Raw genomic sequence first — 26783 nt, 5'->3', positions numbered from 1 at the left:
TTTTTTTTTTTTTTTTTTTTTTTTTTTTTTTTTTTTTTTTTTTTTTTTTTTTTTTTTCCTCTCCAATTTTTGGAGATTGAAGAACACGAAGAAAACTCAAATTTTTTTTCACTTGTCGCCCTAGAAATGAGGTTCAACACCTTCTACAGAGCCTAAGCTTTTTTTTCCTCGGTCCCAACAAGCTTATATTCAGTTCTTTTTTATTATTATTATTTCCCAAGAGAGAACCAAAAAGTAAACAAGAGAGACAACAAACTTCAAAATCACAAAACGAAAGTGGACATGCTATCATCAAGAAAGGAGCAGAAAGGTTCTCTTGAGACTCCAGCAAGAAGCTTGTTTTGGAATTCTTTTGACATCTCTGTGGTTAAAAGTGGAGGAATTTGGCGTATATTCTTCTTCCAGGATAATGGTAGTTAACTATGGTAAGCTGGTGTATTAGTTGTCTTTTGGAATATTTTATTTGAAAGAAAGAGTATTTTTAGGTTTCGGTAGAGCGTGTAGAAAGATCTGCAGTGCCTCATTCTGGCAACTCTATGGATTCATATTCCTAAACCTTCTTTTTAGTAACCACTTGTTCTGATTGCCAACACCTTTTTGGCAATTCATGCAGTCCTAATGTCGGTTGGTCATAGTTTTATGGTATTCTTCCTTACTTTCTAATTATTGTAGTGAAAGGTGATTTGTTAATTAAAAAAAATCGATTAAAAATAAACAAGTGTTCATTTATTGCTAAAAAAAAAAAGAACATACTTCATAGCTCCAAGATTGACAATAGCACACATACGTACCTGACTCTCTATAGGGAGCTGACTTGTGAGCAATCGCAAATAATGGGCAAGTTTATCATGAGATGTAATTATGATGCCTTCACCACTTTTGTCAAACTGAGGTCTCCCAGCTCGTCCAAAAATCTGAGGAGGTAAAAAGAAAAAAATATGAGATTTGAAAATGAGATCGTTTAGGACATGTATACCATGAGTGAAATAAGTGACTCTCACCTGCATGACATCAAGCATACCCAAATCTCGCCATCCACCAGCTTTTGGATCATATAATTGGGTGCCCTAGAAGTTGGCAGAAGATAATTATGAAGTGAAAAAATAGCAGTGAAGCATGCAGACAACATTATAACAATACCAAAGCATGCAACGAGCAACAAATCATGGATACACCTACTCATTAAATAATTGATATACTGATTGGCATCCATATTTGTTATCAGATAACACTGTTGAAATTACAACTTATCAGATTTGTGACAAATTCTAGAGGTCAACTTTCTCTCTACACCTTGACAAACTGACTCAACACAAGACAACATGACCCCTGGAAAACAGAACACCAAGCAATACATAAGGAGAAACACATAACAAACTAGAAAGTTGTAAATTCCTTCTAATGGGGGCTTGACCCTACCATATTAGTTGATATCCATGAGTTTCTAAACCAGATTCCATGCACCTCAACTATTCTCACGGAACAATTGCATGACTCTATTAAATTTGTTTGCCAAGGAAACCCATATGATATTAAATCTCAAGTAAGTGGTCACCATGGCTTGAACTCATTCCCTAACTCTCCATTCGAACTTTCAAGAACAGATAACCAACATAAACTAAACTTCTTTCAAATACAGGTAACAAACTAAAACTAAACCTCCTTATAAACATTTGGAACTCTTATAAACATTTGGAACTAAGTTCCCTTTTCTACCCTTCTTGGAATAAACCTTCATGATTGGAGGTCTAAAATATATTTACCCATCAAATAACGATAATCAAAAGTGGTCACTAATATAACTTAACCTTGATTAACTATAATTATTGAGGTGCCTTGATAAAAGTGTGATCCCTCATATAGGTGTGTTTTAGTTTTTCTATCTTTGCAACTTAGGTTTTAATTTTGTAAAATTTTACATACATATGATAAATATGAATATAGTAGTTTTTTTTTTTTTTTTTTTTAATAAGAATTGAATATAGTAGTTTTCCTACAGAAATCACTTCCATTTAGAAGAATAAAGACAACCAAAGGTAACCATACAAAAATGCTGGCAAAGTCCAAGAGCTAGAGCAACCGAAGAGAAAAGTACAATAAAGGACTCCAAGATTGGGACTTTCATTGAGAGTATATAAACAATGTTGCTAAGGAGCAACTGAAAGGCCAAAACAAAAACACTCCAGAGTGCCATGCCAATACATAAGAACCCATGCACAGCACCCAAATTGTTGGAATCAGAAACAATACAATATCACAATTTGAACAACACTTTTACCTTTATAACAACCGTATGAGCGGGAAGATTTACACCCCATGCTAAGGTGGCTGTACAAACAAGAACCTAAAGCAAATAACCACTCAATCAGTCAATAATCCGAGGTACTAGGCTTTAACAAGAAGTGAGTGAGCTCAACCTTCAATAGTCCATCAGAGAAAAGCTTTTCAGTTAAACCTCTATCAGAACGTAGCATTCCAGCATGATGTACACCAATCCCATGATCAAAAAGTTCTACGAGATCTTTATTCCTGGATTTGATGACTTCTTTCTGAAATGCATAATTTTAACAAGAGGGCAAAAGAATTATTAGGAAAAAGGTAGGCCAGGATCATAAGACAAGTACGAACATATTTCACGTATTTACCTTGATAATACCAAACTGTGGGTGCGCATCATTCTTAAATAGCTCAAGATCATCATACTTTCGGCCAAGTTCAACCTACGTAATGCATAATAAATTAGGGGAAAGAAAGTATGAAACTAATATGTCCACTGTAAAATAGCGATCATATCAGATAAAATTTGATGAGATTAAACTATTACCCGTTGAAAGCCAACTATGCAAAAAAAAAAATAATAATTAAAAATACGGTGGGAAATGGAAAAATATCCTTCAAGAAACAGGATGAATCTAACTACTACATGACTGATCGTCAATTCAAAAAAAGCAAAAATTCTAACTATTATCTGATTGGACTTGCACATAAATGCAGTGCCTAGTATCTTAGCCATATAGCACATCTACAAATTAGACAAAACCTACTCCAATACTTGCACGCTAAATTTTTCAAATTTTTCATAAAGGAAAAACCTTCTCGAACAATAATCGAGAGAATTAAGTAATGATGGACTTCTTTTCTTTGTGTTTTCAAGTCTACTGAAACTGCAACAAAAGATGTGAAAGACAGCCAGTATAATATTCTAATCCATAGAGCAAGATACATCAGCAAATAGCTCATGTAATATCTCATCTCAAGATTTCTCCTCACAATAATCAATGCTGGCTCTATTGATCTTGTGACCGGAAGTTTCCCTACATGTGAATACAGTGTCGTTAACAAGAGAATCTTCCTGAACAAAAGAAAATCTTATCTACATATTGTAAATGAGTTAGATGAGCTCACCATTTCCCAACTTAAAGCCCATAATCAGGTTTTCCTTCCCTCTCTCAAACCAACTACTAAAAACAACCCCACTACTTTTCTAATAAGTATTCTGAATAATTTCTTGCACCCACAACTTCAGAAACATTTGATTAGACAATTTTCTCACCAGATCCCCTTTGGATATATCCAATTCATGTTTGTTTCCATAGAGTGGAATCTAAACTTTATTTTTGTATAAAAGCATAATAGTTGAATAGTTCAAGTCAATCCCACTTCTTTGTAAAATAAATTTAATAAAAGAAGAAGATTAAAGAAAAAGGTTTCTAGTTCATTATATTACATTGATAATCATAGGGAGCCAAATTGATTCAAAATCCTTTCATAATCATTTAGAGCTCCCATAATCAAAAGAAAAATAACTAAAATACATGGTGGTGATCAAATGCTTGCTCCTCTGGTGGCAAAAAAAAAAAAAAAATTCTTGATGTGTGTATGAACTTTAAGCAAAGTAGAAGACCATTAGCAAATTGAACAGAATGGAAATAGTATACCAATTTCTCAGCTGTTTTTGCTGTGTCCTTTCGGGAATGAACAAACACCATTGCTTGATGCCCATGCTTCAATGAATCAACAACCTGACATCAAATGTGTTAAATTGAAATGTTAAATCAATGGAGTTATTTTCCAAGGTAGAATCTGGCATAGATCCCAAATACAAATACCTTCTTATAGCATATTTCATTTAACAATTCATTGCGAGCTGCAAAGTTGTGCTCGCTGATACCAATATATTGTTGTGCAAGAGGCACAGGACGATAGCTAGAATCAAAGAAGAAAAGTCCTGTTCCAGGACTCACTCTAAGAAACTGTGCAACCTAGATCGAGATAGAGTGATTATAATCAGTTAGCCAAAAATAATGAGGTTCAAGATGGCCCAGTAAAAGATGATGATACAAAAGGATCTTTCAGAGCATGGTGAAGGAAAACCTCTAAGTAATTAGGCAGGGTGGCTGAAAGGCCAACAATACGTATCATTGATTGTGTTGACTCCACCTGTCAACATACAGAAAAATTAAGTCATGAACACACTATATATTCCTTGAATTCTAAATAAAGCACCATTTCAGAAATCTATTGATATGAATGAAAACATGCCATGACAACTAGTAGTAAAATGGTATACTAACTTATGCTCATTTCGATGATTCAGAAAAACACTTCTACTTCAAGCAGATAAAACCCAATGAAAACTTGTATAAGAATAATTTACCTGACGAAGAGTTCGTGCAACTAGTGCCTCAATTACAGGCCCTCGGTCATCATTTAGAAGATGTACCTCATCAATAATTAAGAGTTTGACTAACATCGACAGTGACATATCGCTGCTTTTGCGAGTTATGACATCCCATTTCTCAGGTGTTGTCACTATCATCTGGTGTCAATAGAAAAGCAGAAACAACCTTTGTTACTTTAAACAACTGAGAAGAAAATTTACAATGAATAATTTAGTAAAGCAACCTGAGTTTCTTCAAGTTCATTCTTCGAAAGTTGCATGTCTCCAGTTAGTTCTCTTACAATAACATTCAAGGGAGATAAGCGATGGCTAAAAGTAGATGTGACCTCTGCAGCCAGCGCCTAGGATGTGTAACACCAGCCAAGAAAAGAAGCTGTCATGCCAAAACCTCACCGGAGAATTAAAAACAAACTGAAAGCTATCTAAAAGCTATTTACCTTCATAGGAGCAACATAAACTATCTTAAATTCATCTTTATGCAAATATCCATCCTTGAAATGCTGTGAAATCTGGAACTCAAAACAAAACCGTAATTCATTCACTGCATAAGTTTAAGAAATATCTTTCTGTGCTTGGCAGAGCCATAATGTCACTCATATACTTCTTTAAATTTGGGTTAAGAAATGTACACCACCTGAAAAGACTAAAATAACCCAATAGCATGAAAATATCATTTAAGCCACCATCAGCCTAAAATTATTCTAAATAATTGTATGCCAGTTCAGTTAGCTGTATGATCAAGTGAATATAATAAGAATCTATTAGTATACATCATATAACACAAAGATGACAATATCAAGGTAAATGAAACTCTTCAGCTCCTATCACCTCTATAAAGACATATCCCATTTCAGAGAGGCCTGTGCTACGGATTACTCCACCATAAATGAATTAACGACCAGAATATTGTATCCAAACAAATGAGCAAGGCATTTTTGTTACAACCATTGAAGTACAAACCTCGTGGAGAATGGAGATCATGGCTATATTAGTTTTCCCAGCTCCTGTTGGAGCACAGACCTGCAAGAAAAATAATTATACAATCAGAACACGAAAGATAATCTGTACAATTTCAAGATTTCAGTTTCCACAAATAGAAAGGAAATAACTCACTAGTATATTCTCGTTGGTGTTATAAACAGTGTCAAAAATGCGACTCTGTATACGATTTAAGTATTTGAATCCACGAAAAGCAGCTTGAGCAAAATCATCCAACTCCGTTATTTCAATCTGATAGCAAATGAAAAAAGAAAATGTATACATATACAATATTAGATGTGAGCAAATTTTAGAATACATGCAGAATCAAAAACTTAAAATATGGTTACTGAAACAAGTAAAGCTAAATGAAACACGAGTATATAAAGAATAGTCTAGTGGTCCATATTTTACAGTCCGTAAAAAAAAAAAAAAAATCATACAATCTCATTTTTTAAATGCCTTCAATATATACATGTCTCAACAGATTACAATAAAGAATAGTTTCTAAAGAACAGGAACTTCAATTCCCAGTTCTTAAGAAGTTTGATAAATATTGTCTGGCGTTAGAAAGTACCATTTCTTACAGAAAAAATATCTGGAAAATTAATCAGGGGAAAAATGGCACCCTGATTTTATTAATGAAAAGAAATCACTGCGCCGTGAAAACATTATAACCAGAATAGGAGGAGACAGAAACATCAAAGATTATAAAAAGTAGTGATTAAAAAACTCAATCTCTACCATGTTCATAGAAAGATTGAAACTAACTTTGTAGCACCATATATATTTGAGAAAATTTGAGGGATTTGGCAATCCAAATCTGTTAATTTACTTTTAGTTCAAACTTATTCTGCCCTGGCTTAATAGAAAATCTGTAGGCATCAAACCATAATGTTTCTCCTTGAATTAATCATAGTACATGTTGGAATTTTAACTTTATTTTTGGGTTGGTTATCTTCTTCAAACACTATTATATTAAAGTTACTCTGAAAATCGTTAAGTGAACTCTGAAAAGCTTACAATTGCATCTTAGCCATAATCTGCATGGTACGCCTTCTTATAATTATTGACTAAACAAAGATATTCAGAGATAAAGAAATTGAATAAAAATAAAAAGACTTACCAGCTTTTCTCCAGGTTTCATTTGTGCTGCTGGGATTGGGGGGATAATAACCTCCTCATATCCCTTAAAATGCTTTCTTTGTGTTCCTTGAGGAAGGGCACCAACAGTAAGGGAGTTAGCGCCCTCACCAGAACCAATAAGATCGTCAAATGGACTTTTCCTTTGACTTGCTTGAACTAGAGAAGAAAAGCTTATAGCAGAGAAATCACTATCAGTACCATAGTCAATTCCTCGTTTATTTCGCTTTTCCTCTTTACGTCGAAGCTTATCAATTTGTCTTTCTGACTCTGTTTGAACAGTAACCTTAAATTCAAAACAAAGAGCTTGATGAGAGATTTATCAATCTGTCAACACATATTCTGATTAAAATCATAGATCCAGATCATACCTGAGTTCCATAGCTAGGCATTCGTGACTGAGAGCTTGAAGTCGTTTTTTCGGATTTTATTATTGTTAACCCGTGATGAATATCATTCACAAGTTCCCTTCGGTGCTATAACAAGAAGGGAAAGAAAAGTTAATAACATCAACCATGTCAATTTGACAAAGATTTTTTTTTTTACTTTAAAAATAAAACAAAAATTAATAATAGAATTCTTGTCAACAATTAAATATTCAAAATATTAATAATTATTGCACATTCAACCTTGCATTAGAAGATTTCTCACTTAACTCTCCACCCTCCTCCTACCCACACCCAAAAGAAACAAAGAAACAAAGAAAAAAAGCAGAGCAAGGGAAGATTAGGGGTGAGAAATATGAACGTAATAAACAAGGATTTTCAAAAAGGTTAAGTTCATATTCTTACTGATATAAGATCTTGAACAAACTCAAATGCTCCATCACCAACAAGATCCAATAGATCTGCAGCTATCTTCAGAATGAAAGAGAGAGAAAGTTCATATGTTACAAAATAAAAAAGTTCTATGATTAAATATATTCAACATATATAAATATATAAATATATATACTTGGCTACCTCCTCGCCAGGTTTTTCTGAATCAAGGACTCGGCAAATAGCCATTGCAAGTTCATCAGTGGAAAGTTGTGAGGTACTTTTTCTGGTTATCTCATCACATGCATCCCTCAACCAACTCAAATTTAACTTTCCTCTTTCATTAGAGAGATCAAAGTTAATGGAATCATCATGCACATGTTGTCTGTCATAAAATGTAGGTGCAGTAAAATCCTTGCCCAGTAAATCTGAATTTTCCAGTGACACATCCACCATAAACCTAGCAGGTTCTCTAAACACAAGATCAGCGCCAAACTCTACTTCGGAGTCACCCTTATTAACATGCTTCTCTGCCAGAAATGTAGTTGCATGATCCCTTGGCTGCAAAGTAAATAGTTTCTGAGCTAGAGAAACAACTTTCTGCAGCCTAGCGTCTGAAACTGTATGGCCAATAAGCTTTTGCAGTTCTTCTCTGCGTTTCAAAATAATAGAAGAGGTCAACATCCCAAAAACATGCTCAATTCACAGTTACAGTCCAAAGCTTCTGTGATGGTAATTTTAACTTCTCAACGTGAAAAAGTACTATATCGAGTTCTAATTCAAGAAACCTTAGTTCTTTTATGCTGTGTTTTGAAATAAAAACAAGAAAAATCTAATCAACATAAAATAACACTTGTGCTTTCAGATTTTATCTTTAAGAAACAGAAATTGTATATTGGAAACCATATTCTTACTTGTTTTTAGCTGTCCAGTTGAGATCATTCTCTTCTTTTTGCTCTCCAAAAAGGCGATAAATAGTCAGCGCTACCTCACCAAGCTCCTCCGATGGTACTTCTCTGTCCACCAATCCAACAACTCCCGCAATGAACTGCTTATAGGCTTGTCGAACTTCAAAGGATGCTGCTCCACCGATTTCAATCAAGGAAATAACACCATAAGAAGCTAAGCAATATGCAGATTCACGACCAAATTTACGTAAAGATGCTAAGTGACAATGATCTGTACCTTCATCCCATTGATACACTATCCTCCGTGCAAGCTCTGACTCGCCAGATGAAGTTACAGAACTAGATTGCATAACATGATTAAAAAAAATTAAAAAAAAGAGACATTTTCATTACGTTCAGCATAAAGAACTAGCTCAATTTGGCACATAGACTGATGGAGTGAAAAAAAAAAATGAAAAAAAAAAACATATTAGAATCAAGATGCTGTGTATTCAGATTCAAAAACCATCAATCCATTAGCTCAATCCGCTATATTGTCCATTTTCCTAGCTTTACTTTGTATTTTACTTCCATGCAAAAACAGTCAAGACTCTGACACTCCTACAGCTGAAATTCACAGACAGAGCATACGTGAAAACGATAGAAAAATCGAATTGGGGTAATGCACAGATTGATGGAGTGGACAAAGGATATAAGAAATTAAGCAGCTAAGTATTCGCAAATCATTCATTAGCCCAATCCACTATAGAGTCCGCTTTCTTTGCTTTAATAACATTTTAATTCAACCCAAGAACAGCTAAGACTCTAAAAGTCTTAAAGCTGAATTCACAAACAGAAAAATTACGAGAAATGAAAAAAAAAATTGTATTGGGAGAGATAATACTGGGTCGGTTTGTGATTCTGAAGAAGGAGCTTGCGATGGAGATACGCCTGGTCGACATCGAATGGCTCCCTGAGGGAACTGGTCAATCGGGGAATCTGAAACAACATTTTCACTGCTTCATAACCAAACACTGAATCGAAGATAGAAAGTCAGGAGCTAGCGACGGCAGGAGCTAGCGACGGCAGGAGCTTCTGGCTTGTGTACAAAGCTTCTCTCGCAGTGGCGGGTAGATCACTGTTATGACTCGGCCGACTTGTCGACTATCACTCGACGACACGTCGGTTACTTTATAACGATTTCTCCTACCATATATGGGCTGGAATTTGGGACGGCCTGTTGATAATACAAACGACATGTCGACTGATGCCAGCATGCACAACAAAAGTGAACACAAATTGGCTTATACTTCGCTAGAAATTTTGTATGCACGTGTTTTTTTATTTTAAGTTTTAAATTTTATTTTTTTAACCTTAGACTAATGTGGAAAATAAAATTTGTTGTGTTTTTTTTTTTTTTTTTTTTGGGTAAAATAATAAATTTGATATCTTAAATCCTCGACATTCTATAAGGTACATCTAACCCGCTAATCCAATAACTCAAGCCTAGTGGTCATCGTATGCATCTCCTGCCCCTAGCACGTATGCAGACCGTCTATTTGACTCTCTCTCTCTATCTCTCCGTTATTTGACCCCGAGTCTGAGACTTTGTCTCGCAACCTCATACAGCGATTTGTCTTCGACCTTGAGGGTAACTGAGTGAGTGAAATAAAGTCTCGACTCTCGCACTCACAGTCTCACATCACAGCGTTTGTCTTCGTCGTTTGACTCCTCTCGACTTTCTTTGTGTCATCGTTAAATTTCTAAGTTCTCATATCGTCTTTGAGCGTCGTCGAATTTCGACATCGCTCCCCTCTTTATTTCTCCGTTAGACTCTCTCCTCACTTTTTATTTCTCCGTTCGACCTTGTTTATGTGTTTCTCGCTGGATGTCGTTGTCAACGGTCTCTTCGCCCAGTGCTCTGTTTCACTTTCGTTAAACTTCTCCGCTCTGTGTTTTTCGTTGGACTTCTCTGTTCTATATTTCTCGTCAAACTTCTTCGCTCTTCTCTGTTCGGCGCTCCATTGTTTCACAACCCGAACCCAACCCAAAATTGTTCTTGATTTTCTTTTGATGAACGTATTAGGTATTAATGGTGACTATTGTTGTTCGAGTGGCGTTAGCGGTGGCAGTAATGGCGGCAGCGGAGTAACTCCACTAACAGTACCGGGAATGACATCGCCTGTCACAAGGCCACCACCATCGACCCTCACAACTACCAATTCCCTTCCCAATACTGCATCTCCCACTGGAGTTTTTGGGGGCGCCAGCACTGGAGCCGGCATCACCACCGATGAGAGCCACGGCGATTTCCGGCTCCAACGTCACGTAATATTCTCCCTCTCATACGTCGTCGTATGTAGCTCCATGCTAATCTGTCGGGGGACTAATTAATCAAAGTACTTAATTAATTAGCCAGCTTCTCAAAGAGTTATAATATTTATGGTTAGTAGTTAAATTAATTATCATTTAAACACCCTTCTGATAAGGTTTTGGATTGATTGTCTTAAATTTCTCCGTTTCTCTATTATTTATTTTAATTATGTTGATTTTCATTAATTGATTATATAATATCACTCAACATTTAAAATAATGTTATTCACTCAACATTTAAATATTTGAAACAATTTGTTCTTAAATAATTTTAAAGAATGTGAATTTAAATGAAATTTAAAAACATAAATGAAATTTCATAGTTGAAACATGTACAATTATATCATCACATTACTCTTTTATCTTTGTATTAACTAAAAAATCGACACAAGGATTATTTTGAACAAAAATAAAATTCAAGGGTAAAATTGAAATTTCACACGGTTGAATTATTAAAATATACTTAAAAATTGACAGCTATTATATATAATTTATTTTTCTTAAATAATGCCAATCTTAATCGTGTAATTAAATAAAAATTTCTTTTACTGGCAGGCTTCTGATCAAAGACATGTTTTATTATTTTATTTTTTCTGTTTTTTTAATGATTTACATTTAAATTTTCCAAATATATCAAATTTTATCATAATATATATATACAGAATATTGGGTTAAGTTGAGTTGTTTGGCCGGTTCAATTAAAAAAAAAGAATAAATTGGTTAAAAGAAAAATTCACCTCAATTTGTATACTCGTATTAAATTTAATTATTAATTTCAAAATTAATCCATAATTTTCTATCAAAATTGAATAAATAATAATAATAATATATTTTTTTTCATGCCACAAATACAAAAAGGTGAACAAATTTTCTAAACATTTATGGGAAAATTGATGGAGAATAATTATTTATGTAAAAGTTAAAGAATATTTCAAATAAACTTATAGAAAATATCCTAACTAAATTTAGAGATTGGAGTGTTTAATGAAACAGAAATAAGTCCTAAAATGATATATATATTTTTTAAATTTAAAATAAAAGAAGCAACCAAAAAAGTATTTTTAACCCTATTTTTATTAAACGTGGGCCCCTGTATGGAGGCACGTCTGGAGCACGACAGGCCTCTCACGAAAAAATGGCGCCGACGTATCACATTGTTCATACTTTGTTTGGAGTTTATTTATATTGTTTCCCTCCCCAAGTTTTCATCTGCGGTCAGTTCTGTTTCAAACGCATTTCTTCTCCTTCCACTGCTTATTCTCCAACAAATCATCAATGCAGCGTGCGAGCTATTGATACTGCAACTCTGTTCATCCATTTACACAGTAAATATCTCTTTGCTTTGCCTTTCTTGTTTTGTTTTTGTTCTTCATCTCATGCCTCTGTTTCCGCTTCCCTATGGCGCTCCTCGTTAAACTATTGATTTCTATGATCGTTTGGTTTTCTTACGTAAGAATGCCATTTTAATGGCGTTGCTGATACAGGCAGTTAGTTCATTTATTTCGTTTATTCTCATCTTCGTATTTTGTTCTCTGGCCCTTATCTGACGTTGAATGTGCAGTGAATACGGGCGATAATTTATTGTGGTGTTGAATGTGGGCTTCCGTGTCTGTTAATGGCGGTACGTTATGTTGCGTTGTTTGGGTTTCTGCACATCGCCTAGTCTGTTTGTACTTCGCTTTCTCTTTTTGATAAAATGTGCGTAGACTGCGTATCTGTATGACATCTTGAGAAGACGAGACTTTGTTGGATTGAAATAATGTTCTTAAACTAGGAGTTTGCCTGCTTGTTCTTGTTGTCAGAATCTGAGTTTGCGTGAATATTATATTGTTTGTCTTGAGCTGCTGTGTTTGGACTCTTTATGTTCAGTCTAGTGTGTTTTGCGGTGGAATATTGGAACCGATTTGTTTTAGGTTTTGACTCTCTTCGTTGTCGTTTGTATGCGTTAATTTTCACGATACTTCATATACGTTTGCATATTTTAATGTAGTATTACAAATTAAAGAGTTCGTTCACGTTTGAGTGATTTTAAATAATTTAGATCACTTTTTTCATGTTCAAAATCCCTTAAAATATGCTCTTAATCTTTAAAAATGAATTTTAATTCATGAAAATTGTGTTGGAAAGTGTAAAATCAAACATTAAATTAAGTTTGAATGATTAAAAGCTTGTTTAAGACTGATTTTGAATATGATAGAAGTGATTTTTAATCATTTCAAAATCACCCTGACCAAGTCTTTAGTCGTAACATAATCGATACCCAATCCAAGAATCCAACTTTTGATTTCCAGTTTGTCATATGTCAACGTGATAGAAAAATTAGCAAACACAAAGATCTTTGTTTCCCATTTTTCTATTTTTCTGTCTGTCACATGTGTATCTATCATTTTGCATTAAATTCACCTTCCCATTTCATGAGAATCGTAGGTTGGCTGGCTGCTTGGCACTTTTCCTATCAGATTTGTTTTAGTAAAGAACCATTTCCATATTGAGAACAATTTGTACGTGTTTAGTGCTTCTACTTCTCTAGTACTCTCCACCTGCATTCTAGACTTGCTTTCAACCACTTTTATGTTGATTCTTGCGTTTCTACTTCGATTTTCAGGATCACTTCTGTTATGTTTGTGGTGATGTTGGTTATGCAGAGCTGATTATAACCTGCTCCAAGTGCAAAGTTGTTCGTGAACATCTGTATGGTTATCTCTTCCTCTGTTATCGTTCAAGTTCATTGAGGATCGACTCCTTCTTTGGAGCCCTTGAACAAAGTACACCCTTTGTTCGACCACCTAAATGTCTCTTTCTCTGGAGGCCTCAAACAACCTACCCTTAATTATTGAGGCTTGACTCTTTCTCTGGAGCTCTCAAACAAAATACACCATTTGTTTGACACCCGAGTCACTATGGCTACATCTTCGAGGCTCACAACTCTTTTGTTCGACACTTGAGGGTTCTATTGACATGACTAAGTTAAGATAAGGACATGACTCTTATACCATATTAAGAACAACAACCCTCCGCATTGATATGATATTGTCCACTTGAGTATTAACTCTCATGGTTTTAATTTTGAAACCAAATGCCTCACATCAATGGAGATAGCGTTCCTCACGTATATATCCATGATCTTTCTACATTTATATGATATTGTCCACTTTGAGCATAAACTCATGACTTTACTTTTGAAACCAAATGCTTCATACGAATGGAGATAGCGTTCCTCACATATATATCCATGATCTTTCCCTTAATTAGCCAACGTGAAACTCCAACAATCCTCAACACATTTTCTTTCCTTGATTTTCGTATTGTAGTCTGTAGATAGTTGAATCATGAATGTGTTGCATATTTTGTTGATTTTAGGGATATACCGAGGAGAAACAAACTCCTAAGATCTCTACTTGATGGGAATATGTTGTCTTCTTATCGTGTTAGCTTTAAATCTCAGCTAGTTGGACTGATTAACAAAGCTGATGAAAAATTGACTGCTTGAACTTTAGGCTTGAGCTTCTAAAATTTGTTAAGAAGTTGTAACGTTGGTGATATTAATCCCTTTAGTTCCATTTAGTGCTTTGATCCTTCGATTTCATATGGTTGATTCGAGTGTCCTTTATAGTTATATCCATTCGATGTCCTAAGAAGCATTCCCTTTTTGTTACCCTTATATAATTATATGCTGCGATCTCTCTGTTTTCAGTTATTGTATGCCCAATAAAAGTCGCGATGTCCCCAAATCCTGGCTTTGTGGTAATTGTACATTAGACGAGGCCAAAAGTCCTGATGATTCAGGATCTCTGGTTCAACCTAAAATGCTAAGACATGCTAAAACTGGCAAAGTGAAGTTCTTACCTACTGAAGAAGTAAGGAAGCTATCATCGGGAGGGATGAAGGGACCTTCAAAATTGAACGCAGCTTTTGGACCCCAAAGAACATTTAAGTCCAGAAAATTCTTTGAAAGCTCTATCCCCCGACCACATTTCCAAGCATCAAAAGAATCTCAAGGTTCTTGAGTCCGTTCTTATCCTTTCTTGCATTTGTTACTTTATGTGTGTCCATCTACGAAGCATGTATATGGACACATGTTATTATTTTTCAATATTATCGTTTGTGCCTATTTATTATGCTTAAACAAATGTTTTATACTTTCCTACCAAACATTGGATCCATATTTATTTTGTACAACTAATGTTGAACATATATTTATTGTTTTAATAGTTGTTCCATATATGCTCAACAAGTATTTTTATTTTTTATTTTTTATGGCCCTTCTCCTAAAAGATGGACGGAGAAGTAACTCCTCAAGGATCTTATTCTGGGTCACTATAACGGTTTAACTGAAAGTCAAATGCCTCCAAAATATAACTCCACACTGTGCACGTGAAGTCATATCTTCGAAGGATATGCCCAACACTTCTAAGTTAGACGAAGTCTGTGCTTCTTATTAACCAATGATCTTATTAGACCTTGGTATGCAAGGTCTAATAATTTATGTTCTGAAAGCTTAGTTTCTCACTAGAAAAACTAAATTATTTAGTGATGATGCTCTAGGTCACATAGTATTTTTCAGTTATGAATCTCTAGAAGTGTATGGAGCTATTTTTGTGAACCAAAGTTAGCAACCTTTGAGGTGCAAAATGAAAACTTATAATGCCAGAAATCATGTCTGTCATGTCCTTTTAGACACATGCATTTATTCTTTTTATTCATTTTCTGACTTATGTTTTGTTGAATGTTTAATTTGCGTTTTTGTTCTTCTCTTTCAGAACGAAGTTCTGCTACGGTGCCTCCAACGATATGTGGTATGAAGAAACAAGCATTACCTACTTGTTTACCTTCAATGCCAGTAGATCCAGTACAAACATTAAAAAAGGCGAAGGTGAAGGTTACAGATATACCTGCTAAAGCTTCTTCCGTGTCAAGGCATGGTTTACCTGTCACAAAAACAGGTAAGAGAGAAGAGCTTTGCAATCTTAATGAAACTCTTAAATTGTGTTATTATTATGGTATCCAATCCCAAGCCAATCAATATAGCTCTTTCCCTTAGTTTTGGTTTCCATCTCTAGTTGTATGTTATTGTTTCTTTATTTTTATTGCCAATATTAATTACAACACAGGAAAAGAAGTTCCTTCACCTTCCACTAAGTTAGAGGATATGCAAAAACAAAGGAAGAATGCTTCATTGACCCAGGAAATACATGCATACCGTGGCAACAAAGGAAAAGAAGTTCCTTCACCTCTCATTAAGTTGGAGGATACGCAAAAACAAATCAAGTATGCTTTGATGACACAGGAAATACATGCTTACCGTGACTGTCTCCCATCATTACACGCCTCTTGGAAGTGAGTCCCTTCCTCTATGGTTCGCTTCTTTTTTTCCATTTTTAGAATCGATAAACCCTGTTAAAAAACTTAAGAGATGCATACAATTGAAAATGTAGTAATTTTGTATTTAATTAATCTATTTTTTATAAAAATTATGCTTTCTCCAATTCCTTGCAGAATTTTATTGGATGATTTATGGCAGTGTTTTACCTACTTGGCTCGAATAAGTTGGTCAGTTAAGTTTCTTATTTGTTAAATATCATGTGCCACTGCTGTTGTTGTGATTTCTAAGTATATGCCAACTGCATATGTTATATTGTGCTTCTCGCTGCATATCGTATTGGATGAAAATGGACGATGAATAGTTGTATGAGTTCACACGAAAATTTGCCTTCTCATCGAACATTCTTTTAAGATCAGAAGAAGACCATTTTTCTTCTTTCTTTCTTTCTTTCTTTTGGGGTTGGGTATATATTTACCGAAAGCAGATTTAACTTTTGTAGAATAGGTTTTTATGATCTAACAATTTAGTGTTTTTTTTATGATAAGTGAAGCTCTGAGCAATTCTTTTTCTATGTAATCTATGCTTCCAGTTCTTGCGTGTATATTTAGTGGATCGCATCTCATTTTCTCAAAATTGTCCTTTTTTATGGAGTTCTTAAAGTTTAGTACATGGTGCTTCGGCAGTGACTGTTGATGGTTGAGTACTTCATATCCATTGTTGCAACATTTCTGACATTATATATTTGATTCGCTGAGAATTAAAATTATTTACTACTGCCAGAAATTTCTATTCTTTAGGGGAGGCTTCCAATTTATTGATGCACGTATGGGCGGTGAATTTTATGATGGATTCCTGGCAAAGCCTCCATGTGTAGTACATGGTAGAGCTTATGAATTGTCGAGGAAGATTCCTCCCATTCTTCAAGTGAAGCTTCTTAGTCGTTCTGATATTTGGGATGAGCTGTTTCACGATGAATGTCCGGATCTTGCTGACATTGCTTTGTACTTCTTTCCCGCCGACAATATTGAAAGGTCTGTTATGATTTCGGATTGAATGGTTACAATTTTTGTTGTTGTATAGCCGTGTAAAGCAAATGTTGATTAAAGCGTAGGTCCAGAAAGAACAGCTCTTACCTGTTTGAACTTATGGAGAGAGAAGATCTATTGATAAGAAGTCTTATTGACGGTGCTGAGTTGGTCGTATTTACTTATAGACAGCTGGATCTCCACTCACAGCGTAAAGCTCTTACATTCATTATTTGGGCATTCTTTAGTGTAATACTTAAGTCTCACGTTGGTTTGAATGTCGATACTGTTCTTCCTATTTATATGTTCTAGTGGTCATAACTGTATTTTGCATATAGTGGCCTCCTCCTAGTGGTGAATATACTAATACGTTTATCTTTACGTTAAGCTTTAAAAACTTGTCTGTTCAGTTGACAAATGATGAAGTCCAAATTAAGCTCCATTTGAGCATGTATTCTCGTACTGCTCGTAGTAGTTAGACATAAACTTTAACCACGCTTTATAACATATGTGCAACTCTTTCTGCAGATCTTAATATGCTAAGTGCTAAATGCCTCCTTTTCGGAGTCTTCCGTGCTATAAAGAAACACCAGTCTCTTGTTCCTATGTTAGAATATGGTTCTGCAGTTTCTTCTGTAGAAAGTGAGTCCAAAGTTCCCCTGCTGGAATTCACGCCTAAAGGACATGGAAAGCACGATGAAGACAATGCTGTTAAAAGGGTAAATGACATAACGGGTGGAAACACTACTGGAAAGTCTCCAACTGCAAAGGATGTAGACTCTACCATTCAGCGATTACTATTAGAATTTGGGTCACAAAAATCCAGGGAGTCCGATGTCAATGCATTAACTACGACTGCTCAAATAAAAGATCAGGTAGAAATATCTCATCCTAGCTACCGAACCAAGCCTTTCCCTCCTGGTTTTCATTTGCTCGTTGCCGTTCATATAAAAAAAAGGAGGTGGAGAACCAAGCATTTCTTTAGTTTGTTTATGATGATGCTAAAATCTTGTCTGATCCCTCTCATTTTGTCATTGTCCTAACCATATGATAGGAACCTGCTCCAATCGCAGCCACTGGCTCGTATTCTCTTTCCCAGTCAAAAGTAAAGATTGAACCTATACCAGTTATTAAAGAGGAAGAAAGTGACAGAAAATGCTTGGAAACGGAGCATTGCTCGAGAATGGCGCCAACATTTAGTATTGATGGCTCTCAAAACAGAACTGGCTTAACTGACCAAGATGTTCCCAGGAGAGTTGCAGACAAGTATCTCCAAATCTTTAATGCAGGGATTAAAAAGGAGCGCCGTTAGTTCTGAGGTGAATGAAGCAACTTGGATGTTTAAGCCCTTCAAGGTTTGCTTTTCCAGTATATCGTAGATATCTACACTTGTTTGACTTAGCATGTCAATATTACAGTTCAAGGCTATAACATAGTTTTTTTCTTCTTCTTTTTGGTATATAGAAACAGTTTGAATTGAACTTACCCTGTGTTAGTTCTTCTGTTGAAGACCAACAACTGTGCCGTACTCATATTCACCGACCACTGAAAGTGGAGGTTCTTTGGCAAACTTCATGTGTAGTGAAAACAACTTTGTGAAGGTTTTACTCCGAATTTAACGTGTAGTTTAGCTTCTGTTTACAGTTCTATCTTTGGTCGGAGGTTATGATTATTAGTAGGTTGATTCAGAAGTTTAACAACTTTGGTTTCTAAGTTTTTGAAGGGCGATTTGGCACCTTGGTTTGCTTTGGGGTGATTTTGAGTTCCAAATCCTAAACTACGTTTGGGTCAATGCAAGTAATCAATATATTGGACTCTCGAAACATGGCCGCATGAGTTATTAATGGAAGTCGCTTGCTGTTGCTTGCCCCCCATTGCTGCAATTTTCTTTTTTACTACCCTCCTCTATTTTGTGCCTACCATTTACTTGATATTATTACTATTTCACAGGTAAGAAATTTAGATTTTCCGTTTTTTTTTTCTTTTTTAATTTCAAATATAAGACTTAATATTAAGGTTTCACCGCACAACACTCCAAATATAGGTTTAAGGTTTCACCGCACAACACTCCAAATATAGGTTTAAGGTTTCACCGCACAACACTCCAAATATAGGTTTTTTATTTCCATATTGTTGCTGGTCATTCCTAAGAACACTTGCACCCTCTGGATGAATCAACGGAGAATTTTATTTCGAAAGAGAAGCGTAACACCCCCTTTCTTATTCATAATCTTCAAGACAAACTTTCCATGAATTTTATTTCGAAAGAGAAGCGTAACACCCCCTCAATATTTAGGTGTTTAAAATTTTTTAAATTTTTAAACATTATTTATTTATTTGATGTAAATATAAATTTTATCTTCTAAGTTTTGTGGCTAAATTGGTAATCTAAATTTTATTAGTGTTATATACAATTACATGTGAGTATAAATATTAAAGGATCAGTTTCTCTCGTTTTTAAGTAAATATTTTAATTTTTTTTTAGGATTAATTGTAAAAATACCTTAACAACAATATCAAAATTTAATAATTTATATATCTAAAATAAAAAATTAAAAAGAATTAAAGAACTTTGGCCATAGTTTTAAGACTCCAATGTTAAATAATTGAGCACTAAAAATTCTCTACCAAAAACTCAGAAATTTTGTAAAAATTGAGAATTAAAAAAAGAAAAGAAAGAAAAGAAAAGAAAAGAAAATGGTCCAATGGAATACAAATCTCCAAAATACAGGACATCGCTCCATAAATACAAGAAGGTCATCCGTATAATTTTGTTAATGATTGTGTCATATTTCTGAAACTTTAATGGGGGTATTTTGGGGAAATTAGATTTTAATGGGGGTATTTTGGGTAAAGATGCATGGGTATGATAAATTTACAAAAACTGTAAATATTGACCTCGCCTCCGCTAGATGCGAAAAACTCTCTAAAACTGAGTGAGAAGCGTTTGAGTTCGCTGCTATTGAAAAGAAGAAGAAACCCTTTCGTCGGCCTTACCTTTTCTTTTTCCTCAACTTCCAGTTCCGATCTCGCTTTAGGAAGAAATGGCCATGGCAGCTCTAAGACGTGAGGGGAGGCGGTTCGCTACTGTGATCTCTTCTCAACCAATCACCGCTCTCCGGTCTTCCCTCGTTTGCGAGTATTCACTTTTACCCTAATTCTATTTTGCCCTAATGCGTTTATCTGTGCGACGGATTCTTTTTGATTAGGATGTTTTGTTCTGGACTCAAAAGTTCCTTCATTTGATCGATGAAATCCTGAAGTAATTGCTATTTTATTTTCATAAATTAGGGGTTACCTCTCTTTTGTTAATTTTTGTTGTACGTATCTGTCTGAACCCTTTATGTTAAGATTGGGCTGCGTCTAATGCTTGACTTATTTTTCTGAAATATGCCGTGGTTTATTTTTTCTTTGAAAAATACAATGATCTTCCATTAATAGAGATGCGTGAAAGTATTACGTTTTTTTTGTTGGAAAACTTATGGTGGTTTTTTAGATCTTTAGAGAGCCATACTACTCTGGGTTTTCTGGTTAGCTTATCATTAATTATGAATATCTGCCGAAGCTCTTTCTGCACATAAATCACTAATCCTGAATATGTGTTTTTTGTGTGAAGGGAACAAGCTCCTCTTGGTGTGCGCTCTATCTCCACTCAAGTGGGTAGGTGCTATTTACACTGGATCTGCTATTTCTTTTTATATATATTATTTTATGGTGTTTTTTTTTTTTTTTTTTTTTTAAATAAAAAAAATACGTTGCTTCCTGTTAATCAACTGGCATTTTTTTGACAATTATTCTGTTGTTTTATTATTCTTACTTACTGATGATTTACTATCATTTTTTTAACATGTGAATACAGTTAGAAATCGAATGAAGAGTGTGAAAAATATTCAGAAAATTACAAAGGCAATGAAGATGGTTGCAGCCTCAAAGCTTCGGGCAATTCAAGTGCGTGCTGAAAATTCTCGTGGCCTTTGGCAACCCTTTACTGCACTTCTTGGGGATATTCCAAGTATGTATATATCATATGTTTCCTACTTTATATTGACACATGAATTGCTTCTTTTTACTTATTTTGTGTTTGCCATGTGTATTATGTCAAAGTACACATCATACTCATGGTTTATTTATTGTTGGAAACATAGGTGTTGATGTAAAGAAGAATGTCATTGTTACCATTTCTTCAGACAAAGGTCTTTGTGGTGGAATTAATTCTACCTCTGTCAAGATAAGCAAGGCTCTGCGCAAGATAAATTCTGGTATTACTTGCAAAAAAAAAATTTTATCCTATTCTTCTTTTCAGTGTGAGACTACAGTAAATAAGATACTAATTTTGTAATTACTCTGCTCATAGGTCCTGAACAGGAAACAAAATATGCTATATTGGGAGAGAAGGCAAAGGCTCAGTTAGTACGTGACTCCAAGAACGACATAGAAGTCATCATCACTGAGCTGCAGAAGAATCCTTTAAATTATACTCAAGTTAGTTAACCATACCACATAGTTCATCACAAATAATATCTTCATTGTTCGTTCATGAGTATATGTTTCTGTCTATTTGTCTATGCTTCCGTATGTAGGGGCTTCTACCGTAGATTTGAAGTCTTCATATTGGTGTAGGATAAGTAACAATAGATAAGGCCATAAGTATGATCCATTGTGGCAGCAAATGATGTTTCCAAAGTTTTGAGTGAATTTCTTTTTTGTTTCCAAAAGTGCACTTCTTGTTTTTACTGGCTTGGTAAAATCTTCAAACTTTTGTGTGATGTGATACCTTCCTTGACATTTTGAAATGCCCATTTCTTACTGTCCTTTTTGCACTTTTAGGTCTCTGTTTTAGCTGATGATATTCTAAAGAACGTAGAATATGATGCTCTGAGGATTGTTTTCAACAAGTTCCAGTCAGTTGTCTCATTTCTGCCTACAGTATCTACCGTGCTGTCCCCTGAGGTAATAAGAATACTGGAGTTTTTTACATACTGACCTTTTCTTCTCCCCTTCTTAAATTTCTTGCCCTTGCTGCCTTTGTGAATACTCTGCGTTCTGCATTTCAGATTGTTGAAAGGGAGGCAGAATCTGGGGGAAGGCTTGGTGACCTGGATTTATATGAGGTTGAAGGGGGTGAGACAAAGTCTGAGGTTCTCCAAAATCTAGCAGAGTTCCAGTTTTCTTGTGTAAGCTCACCCTTACAGCCTCTTATATTTTTGTAACGAGACATTGGTTTTTATTGTTGAAATCATCATGGTTATTTGCAAAATCGAATCTGCAGGTTAGAGATTTGATGTTTTTAATCCGTAGGAAGTTTCATGCGGTTCAAATTCAGGCTTAATTAATACACAGAAACACTATGTGATTTTGAAGATATGAGTCAGTTGGCTTTTTCATTCCTCCGTTTTTCTTAGGTCTCTCTGTATTGAAATTATCATTGCAATTTACTGGTTTTTGATAATTTTAGGTGAGCCAATGCTTAGGCAAAACATTTCCTTATAGATGCATGCTGACATTAATCAGATCACCATGGCTTAATAGTAGTTTCTTGAGGATGAATAAGTGATGAAGTAATTTTGGTATATGGTTCTCGCCCATATGATTGTTGGTCTAGGATGCTGCAAAATTACATGAGAATCAATTCAAAGAAGAGAAGAACTAGATACATTATAGAAAAACGAGTTCTTTTCATAAAAAGAAAAGTTCTATACAATAATGTTGATTACTCGATTTTCTTCTTTATTTTGTATCTCTTATTTATGTAACTACTGAAAACTATATACATACTCAACAGGTACTGTTCAACGCCGTATTGGAAAATGCTTGCAGTGAACAAGGTGCAAGGATGTCTGCAATGGACAGCTCAAGCAGAAATGCTGGGGACATGCTTGATCGCCTCACATTAACTTATAACAGGTCTCTTATAACTCTCAACTTATCCGACTATCTTTTTTTTTTCTCATCTCACTTGAATCAATTATAGAAACTTACTCATTTCCATGTTATTTATTTGTTTATTTTCTGTAAAACTGAACTTCATTTGTTGATTTGTGATAGAACTCGGCAAGCATCTATCACCACCGAGTTGATTGAAATTATATCTGGAGCTTCAGCATTGGAGGGCTAGTTCCTAGATCTTCTGCTGGTTCACCCAATGGTTGGTGAACTAAGATCTTGAGGCGATATTTGATTATCATGACGTTGCCTTTTGAGCTTTTTTTTGTAATAATACACCCAGTTTCAATTCCATCCTGGGAACTAAGTTTGTTTAGATATCAATTGATTTTCTCGTAAGCTCCAATGCTTGAATTGACTTTGTTTTCTGAGAAACCTCTTGATTTTCAGTATGATATTTTATGTGCGTACGCGTGGGATAATTCGCTTGCAATAACTCAGGTTTGTGTAAAGGGAAATTGATTCGTAATGTTCTTTTGACATTGCATTATAATGCCACATTTTGTTTGAAATTTTGGCGTCTGTACATAAAACCACTTTTTAAATCATCATAAATAAATCTATTAGATAGAAGTTCATTGAAATCTTTTGATTCACTGAATTTGAATACTAAACTAAATTGAATGTGATGCTGGATGAAGGTGTTAAATCCGATGAGGCCCTTGACATTTACTTCGTTGGCCATGAGGTAGTTTGAAATTGTTTCCTGGCCACACAAGTGTATTGGGAGTACTTATATATCAATTTTGCTCCAGAGGCATCAGAAAATTCGTTGCATATTCAAAAGTCAAAATTTATGTTTCCCAATTTCAACGGAAAAAAGGACGAAAATAACGAAGATATATTGCTGCAAACACGACACGTGCGAAATGCTAGCGCCTTGCATGTTCAAACAAACTTCATAGCACCTCAAAATAGTTTGGACCTCCATCAAAAAGACAATGGAGATAATTAGTGGACGGCAAAAAAGAAAGCCATAAACTCAACCAGAATAAATACAGCCATATGATAATAGTGGGTATTATTACACGGCTTCTGTGTTCTTGATTATTGTTACTTCTGGATTTGAGGGTCTTATTTTTTTGCCAACTTCATTGCTGTTTGAGCATAGTTCTTCATGGAGCAAGTGGTTTTTCCATCAGATTGTTAAGCTATTTTCTCTCAAAAAAGAGGTGATTCTTCATAAACTGATTTTGGGTCATTTTTGCAGTGGATTTCTCCATCTGAGATTGGAGGAGAGAAGAAGAAAAAAAGAAAGAACAGAAAACTTCAATGGATTTGTGGATTGTTGCAGCAGCTACTGGTGCTGGATACGTAGCTAAGTACTGGAAGAATCAATCAAAGGATGGGGATTGTTCTTTATCACAGTTATCCTTTGGGGAATCCAATTTGGTGAGTCCTCAATACTCAAATCATTTGCTTAGCAAATTTTCACAAAGGAAGAAACGATATGAAGATGTCTTTGGACATGGAGGAATGGAAGGAACATCTTCAGATCAGAACCCATCAGACATTGCTTCAGTTGCAGAGATGGCCTGCATAAGTGGAGGATTTGAAATTGGAAAGCTCGGACTTTTTGGGAGTCACCAAGATTTCAATGTGTTCTCTACACCAAATATGACTTTGACCTCTGAAGAACGGGTCGGGGAAAGCAGCAAAAGCAACACGATGGCTAATGACATTGGAATCTTAGTTTGCAATTCTTCTGGAAGAACAGCCTCTTCAAGAAACAGAAGCACAGCTAAAGGTAGATACTTACATGGGGATCTTATCAAACCTCTGACTTGTGAAGAAGATTGCCTTCCAGCCCATCAGAGCTCTTTGAGTCCATGCATTGCTGTGGAGCTGGAGGAACATAAGCTACCCAAGGGATCACATTTTAATGGTGATGAAAGTGTATGTGCGGTTTCTCAACTGCCATTTGGGCCTCTGTCTGATACAGTAAGTAATAAGAAGACAGGAAAGGAATGGGAAAGAAAGTCAAGAAGTTCCAACAAAATGGCTAACAGGGAACACTTCGATTCTAAAGGTGTAGTAGCCGTTTTTCAAACTCGTCATCGATCGATAATGTCTTAAATGGATTTTCGGCTTCGAATTGGTACTAGTTTGCATCGTATTTTCACCAAATGAATCAGCTTTAATGATTGGTCCAGACCACCCAAGCTCACCGCTAGCGGATATTGTCCACGTTAACTTGTTACGTATCGTCGTTAGCGTTTTAAAACGCGTCTGCTAGGAAGAGGTTTCCACACCCTTATAAAAAATGTTTTGTTCCTCTTCAACCAATGTGGGATCTCACAATCCACCGAGGCAGGATCTCACGTTAGATTACTAACTTATGCTTATTGCTTATGTTTTTCAGGTGGCCCGGATGAATCGTTGGTATTATATCTTGGATTTTTCATTGGCATAATCTATTCTTTCATATCTAATAAGAGGGAAGTTCATAAGTTGAAAGAATTATTAAAGCAAACCGAGAGTTTGGTTGAAGATCTTCAAGAGGAACTTGAAATGAAGGACTCATTAACGCTGAAGGAGCTCAGTAATGACACTTACAGTAATGGCTTCTCTGAGAAAACAGTGGATGAATCTTCTCCAAAACATGTCATGGATTACACAGTAAACTTCAATGCTGAAGAGCTATACAAGCATATGGCAGAGCAAAGTTCTGAATCAATCCACAGAATTGAAGCCGAACTGGAAGCGGAACTCGAGAGGTTAGGATTAAATATAAGCACCGAAGGCACAGAGAGATATCCCGACGACGACGATGACGATGATGAGGTAACAGTGCCCCCATTTGTTAGCATTCTGATATGGATAGTTGAGTAATGAGTTTCATATATTAGAATCACAGATCAATTCATTCTGTACAGCTTGGCCCAGAATTTGAAGAAGATTTTGCTGAAGGTGAGTTGAGGAATGACATGATGAGTGGAGAAAGTTGTGGGTGGAGCAAGGCTAATAAAGAAGCAAACGAATCAACCGTTCACTCTGGAAACTATACTGTGTCGCCAAGGGAACTCAGCTTGCGTTTGCATGATGTTATTCAGTCAAGACTTGAAGCACGTATCGAGGAGCTTGAAAATGCCCTTCAAAATAACTACAAGAAGCAGCAGCTTCTTAATACAGAATACACGAGTTCTTGGCTTGAATAAGCAAATCGTGAATTGAATTGTTGATTACTTCTAATGATAGTCTTCTGTAACAGCGGAGGAAGTCTGTTGATTACTTCCGAGGAAAGTTTTCTGTAACCGTTCAAAGCCCACTTCTAACAAAACTTTGTGGCTCGTTACATATCGTTGTCAGCCTTACGATTTTTTGGAAAAAAACTTCTACACTCTTATAAGAAATGTTGTAAGAAATATTTTACCTTCTCCGAACCCTTATAAGAAATGTTCCGTTCCCCTTTCCCAACCGATGTGAGATCCCACATTCTCCAAATTCAAAAGCTTAAAACAAAATTAATACCCGGCCACCGGACATGACTTTCTCAAAGAGGCCATTGTTAGGATCGGTTGAATTGGGAAGAAGGGTATGGATTTCTGATGGAATTCTCACATAATCTAAGTGGAGTGAACGATGAGGATTTACAGTGGCATAGGTAAAGTTGGAAGATGGGTCTCAGCTTCTCAGCTTGACAGTTCTAATTGTTCGTGTCTAATCAACATG

The 26783-nt window shown here is 35.4% G+C and overlaps 4 protein-coding genes across 11 annotated transcripts in view; 3 read left to right on the top strand and 1 right to left on the bottom strand.

The window, feature by feature from the left end:
• Window positions 1–9584, bottom strand: part of LOC111431637 (DExH-box ATP-dependent RNA helicase DExH14) — a 23196-nt gene extending 13612 nt beyond the window's left edge. Inside the window, exons 1-20 of the mRNA XM_023068334.1 lie at window positions 9352–9584; window positions 8746–8807; window positions 8475–8640; window positions 7765–8212; window positions 7594–7659; window positions 7174–7278; window positions 6786–7088; window positions 5795–5911; window positions 5642–5701; window positions 5119–5190; window positions 4906–5022; window positions 4658–4819; window positions 4375–4440; window positions 4110–4262; window positions 3939–4022; window positions 2646–2720; window positions 2418–2549; window positions 2279–2344; window positions 1002–1067; window positions 792–914 (exon numbers count right to left, since the gene is read on the bottom strand). Of these exons, the coding sequence (XP_022924102.1) occupies window positions 792–914; window positions 1002–1067; window positions 2279–2344; window positions 2418–2549; window positions 2646–2720; window positions 3939–4022; window positions 4110–4262; window positions 4375–4440; window positions 4658–4819; window positions 4906–5022; window positions 5119–5190; window positions 5642–5701; window positions 5795–5911; window positions 6786–7088; window positions 7174–7278; window positions 7594–7659; window positions 7765–8212; window positions 8475–8640; window positions 8746–8807; window positions 9352–9458 (2550 nt within the window). The 5' untranslated portion in view covers window positions 9459–9584. The remainder of the gene's footprint in view (window positions 1–791; window positions 915–1001; window positions 1068–2278; window positions 2345–2417; window positions 2550–2645; window positions 2721–3938; window positions 4023–4109; window positions 4263–4374; window positions 4441–4657; window positions 4820–4905; window positions 5023–5118; window positions 5191–5641; window positions 5702–5794; window positions 5912–6785; window positions 7089–7173; window positions 7279–7593; window positions 7660–7764; window positions 8213–8474; window positions 8641–8745; window positions 8808–9351) is intronic.
• A 2416-nt stretch (window positions 9585–12000) lies between these two features.
• Window positions 12001–19147, top strand: LOC111431323. 5 transcript variants are annotated; one of them, XM_023067918.1, is made up of 11 exons: window positions 12001–12145; window positions 12382–12441; window positions 13248–13321; window positions 13426–13511; window positions 14515–14819; window positions 15581–15763; window positions 15932–16157; window positions 16941–17174; window positions 17255–17379; window positions 17685–18043; window positions 18223–19147. In XM_023067918.1, the coding sequence occupies exons 5-11, from the start codon at window positions 14522–14524 to the stop codon at window positions 18478–18480; spliced, it is 1683 nt and encodes a 560-aa protein (XP_022923686.1). In that variant the 5' UTR covers window positions 12001–12145; window positions 12382–12441; window positions 13248–13321; window positions 13426–13511; window positions 14515–14521; the 3' UTR covers window positions 18481–19147. The 5 variants fall into 5 exon arrangements, with proteins under 5 accessions (XP_022923686.1, XP_022923683.1, XP_022923684.1 ...); XM_023067915.1 differs by lacking the exon at window positions 13248–13321; XM_023067916.1 differs by lacking the exons at window positions 12001–12145; window positions 13248–13321 and having other exon boundaries at window positions 12364–12441; window positions 18223–18523; window positions 18639–19147.
• Window positions 19148–20052: 905 nt separating this feature from the next.
• On the top strand, window positions 20053–23524 carry LOC111431327 (ATP synthase subunit gamma, mitochondrial). The gene is made up of 9 exons (XM_023067926.1): window positions 20053–20307; window positions 20785–20828; window positions 21028–21180; window positions 21314–21427; window positions 21523–21650; window positions 21996–22118; window positions 22223–22342; window positions 22951–23072; window positions 23214–23524. The coding sequence occupies exons 1-9, from the start codon at window positions 20213–20215 to the stop codon at window positions 23281–23283; spliced, it is 969 nt and encodes a 322-aa protein (XP_022923694.1). The 5' UTR covers window positions 20053–20212; the 3' UTR covers window positions 23284–23524.
• A 523-nt stretch (window positions 23525–24047) lies between these two features.
• LOC111431325 lies at window positions 24048–26444 on the top strand. 4 transcript variants are annotated; one of them, XM_023067921.1, is made up of 4 exons: window positions 24048–24125; window positions 24322–25140; window positions 25474–25895; window positions 25961–26444. In XM_023067921.1, the coding sequence occupies exons 2-4, from the start codon at window positions 24384–24386 to the stop codon at window positions 26267–26269; spliced, it is 1488 nt and encodes a 495-aa protein (XP_022923689.1). In that variant the 5' UTR covers window positions 24048–24125; window positions 24322–24383; the 3' UTR covers window positions 26270–26444. The 4 variants fall into 4 exon arrangements, with proteins under 4 accessions (XP_022923689.1, XP_022923691.1, XP_022923690.1 ...); XM_023067923.1 differs by lacking the exon at window positions 24048–24125 and having other exon boundaries at window positions 24157–25140; window positions 25474–25884; window positions 25986–26444; XM_023067922.1 differs by lacking the exon at window positions 24048–24125 and having other exon boundaries at window positions 24157–25140; window positions 25988–26444.
• The last annotated feature ends 339 nt before the right edge of the window (window positions 26445–26783 follow it).

The sequence above is a fragment of the Cucurbita moschata genome, unplaced genomic scaffold (assembly GCF_002738365.1).
Source record: "Cucurbita moschata cultivar Rifu unplaced genomic scaffold, Cmos_1.0 Cmo_Scf00036, whole genome shotgun sequence".
Taxonomy (NCBI): domain Eukaryota; kingdom Viridiplantae; phylum Streptophyta; class Magnoliopsida; order Cucurbitales; family Cucurbitaceae; genus Cucurbita; species Cucurbita moschata.
Note: the sequence above shows the minus strand (reverse complement) of the source record. Positions and strands in the feature narration are given on the sequence as shown.

What these genes read in the sequence shown, in the direction of transcription:
- LOC111431323 (XM_023067915.1), top strand. An exon ending in AAAGTTGTTCGTGAACATCT is followed by an intron (nt 13,512 to 14,514) that starts GTATGGTTATCT and finishes CTCTGTTTTCAG; the next exon opens with TTATTGTATGCCCAATAAAA. An exon ending in TTTACCTGTCACAAAAACAG is followed by an intron (nt 15,764 to 15,931) that starts GTAAGAGAGAAG and finishes ATTACAACACAG; the next exon opens with GAAAAGAAGTTCCTTCACCT.
- LOC111431327 (XM_023067926.1), top strand. Translation starts at nt 20,213, where the DNA reads ATGGCCATGGCAGCTCTAAGACGTGAGGGGAGGCGGTTCGCTACTGTG. An exon ending in CGGTCTTCCCTCGTTTGCGA is followed by an intron (nt 20,308 to 20,784) that starts GTATTCACTTTT and finishes TTTTGTGTGAAG; the next exon opens with GGAACAAGCTCCTCTTGGTG. An exon ending in ACTTCTTGGGGATATTCCAA is followed by an intron (nt 21,181 to 21,313) that starts GTATGTATATAT and finishes TTGGAAACATAG; the next exon opens with GTGTTGATGTAAAGAAGAAT.
- LOC111431325 (XM_023067921.1), top strand. Translation starts at nt 24,384, where the DNA reads ATGGATTTGTGGATTGTTGCAGCAGCTACTGGTGCTGGATACGTAGCT. An exon ending in GGAACACTTCGATTCTAAAG is followed by an intron (nt 25,141 to 25,473) that starts GTGTAGTAGCCG and finishes TATGTTTTTCAG; the next exon opens with GTGGCCCGGATGAATCGTTG. An exon ending in ACGACGATGACGATGATGAG is followed by an intron (nt 25,896 to 25,960) that starts GTAACAGTGCCC and finishes TTCATATATTAG; the next exon opens with AATCACAGATCAATTCATTC.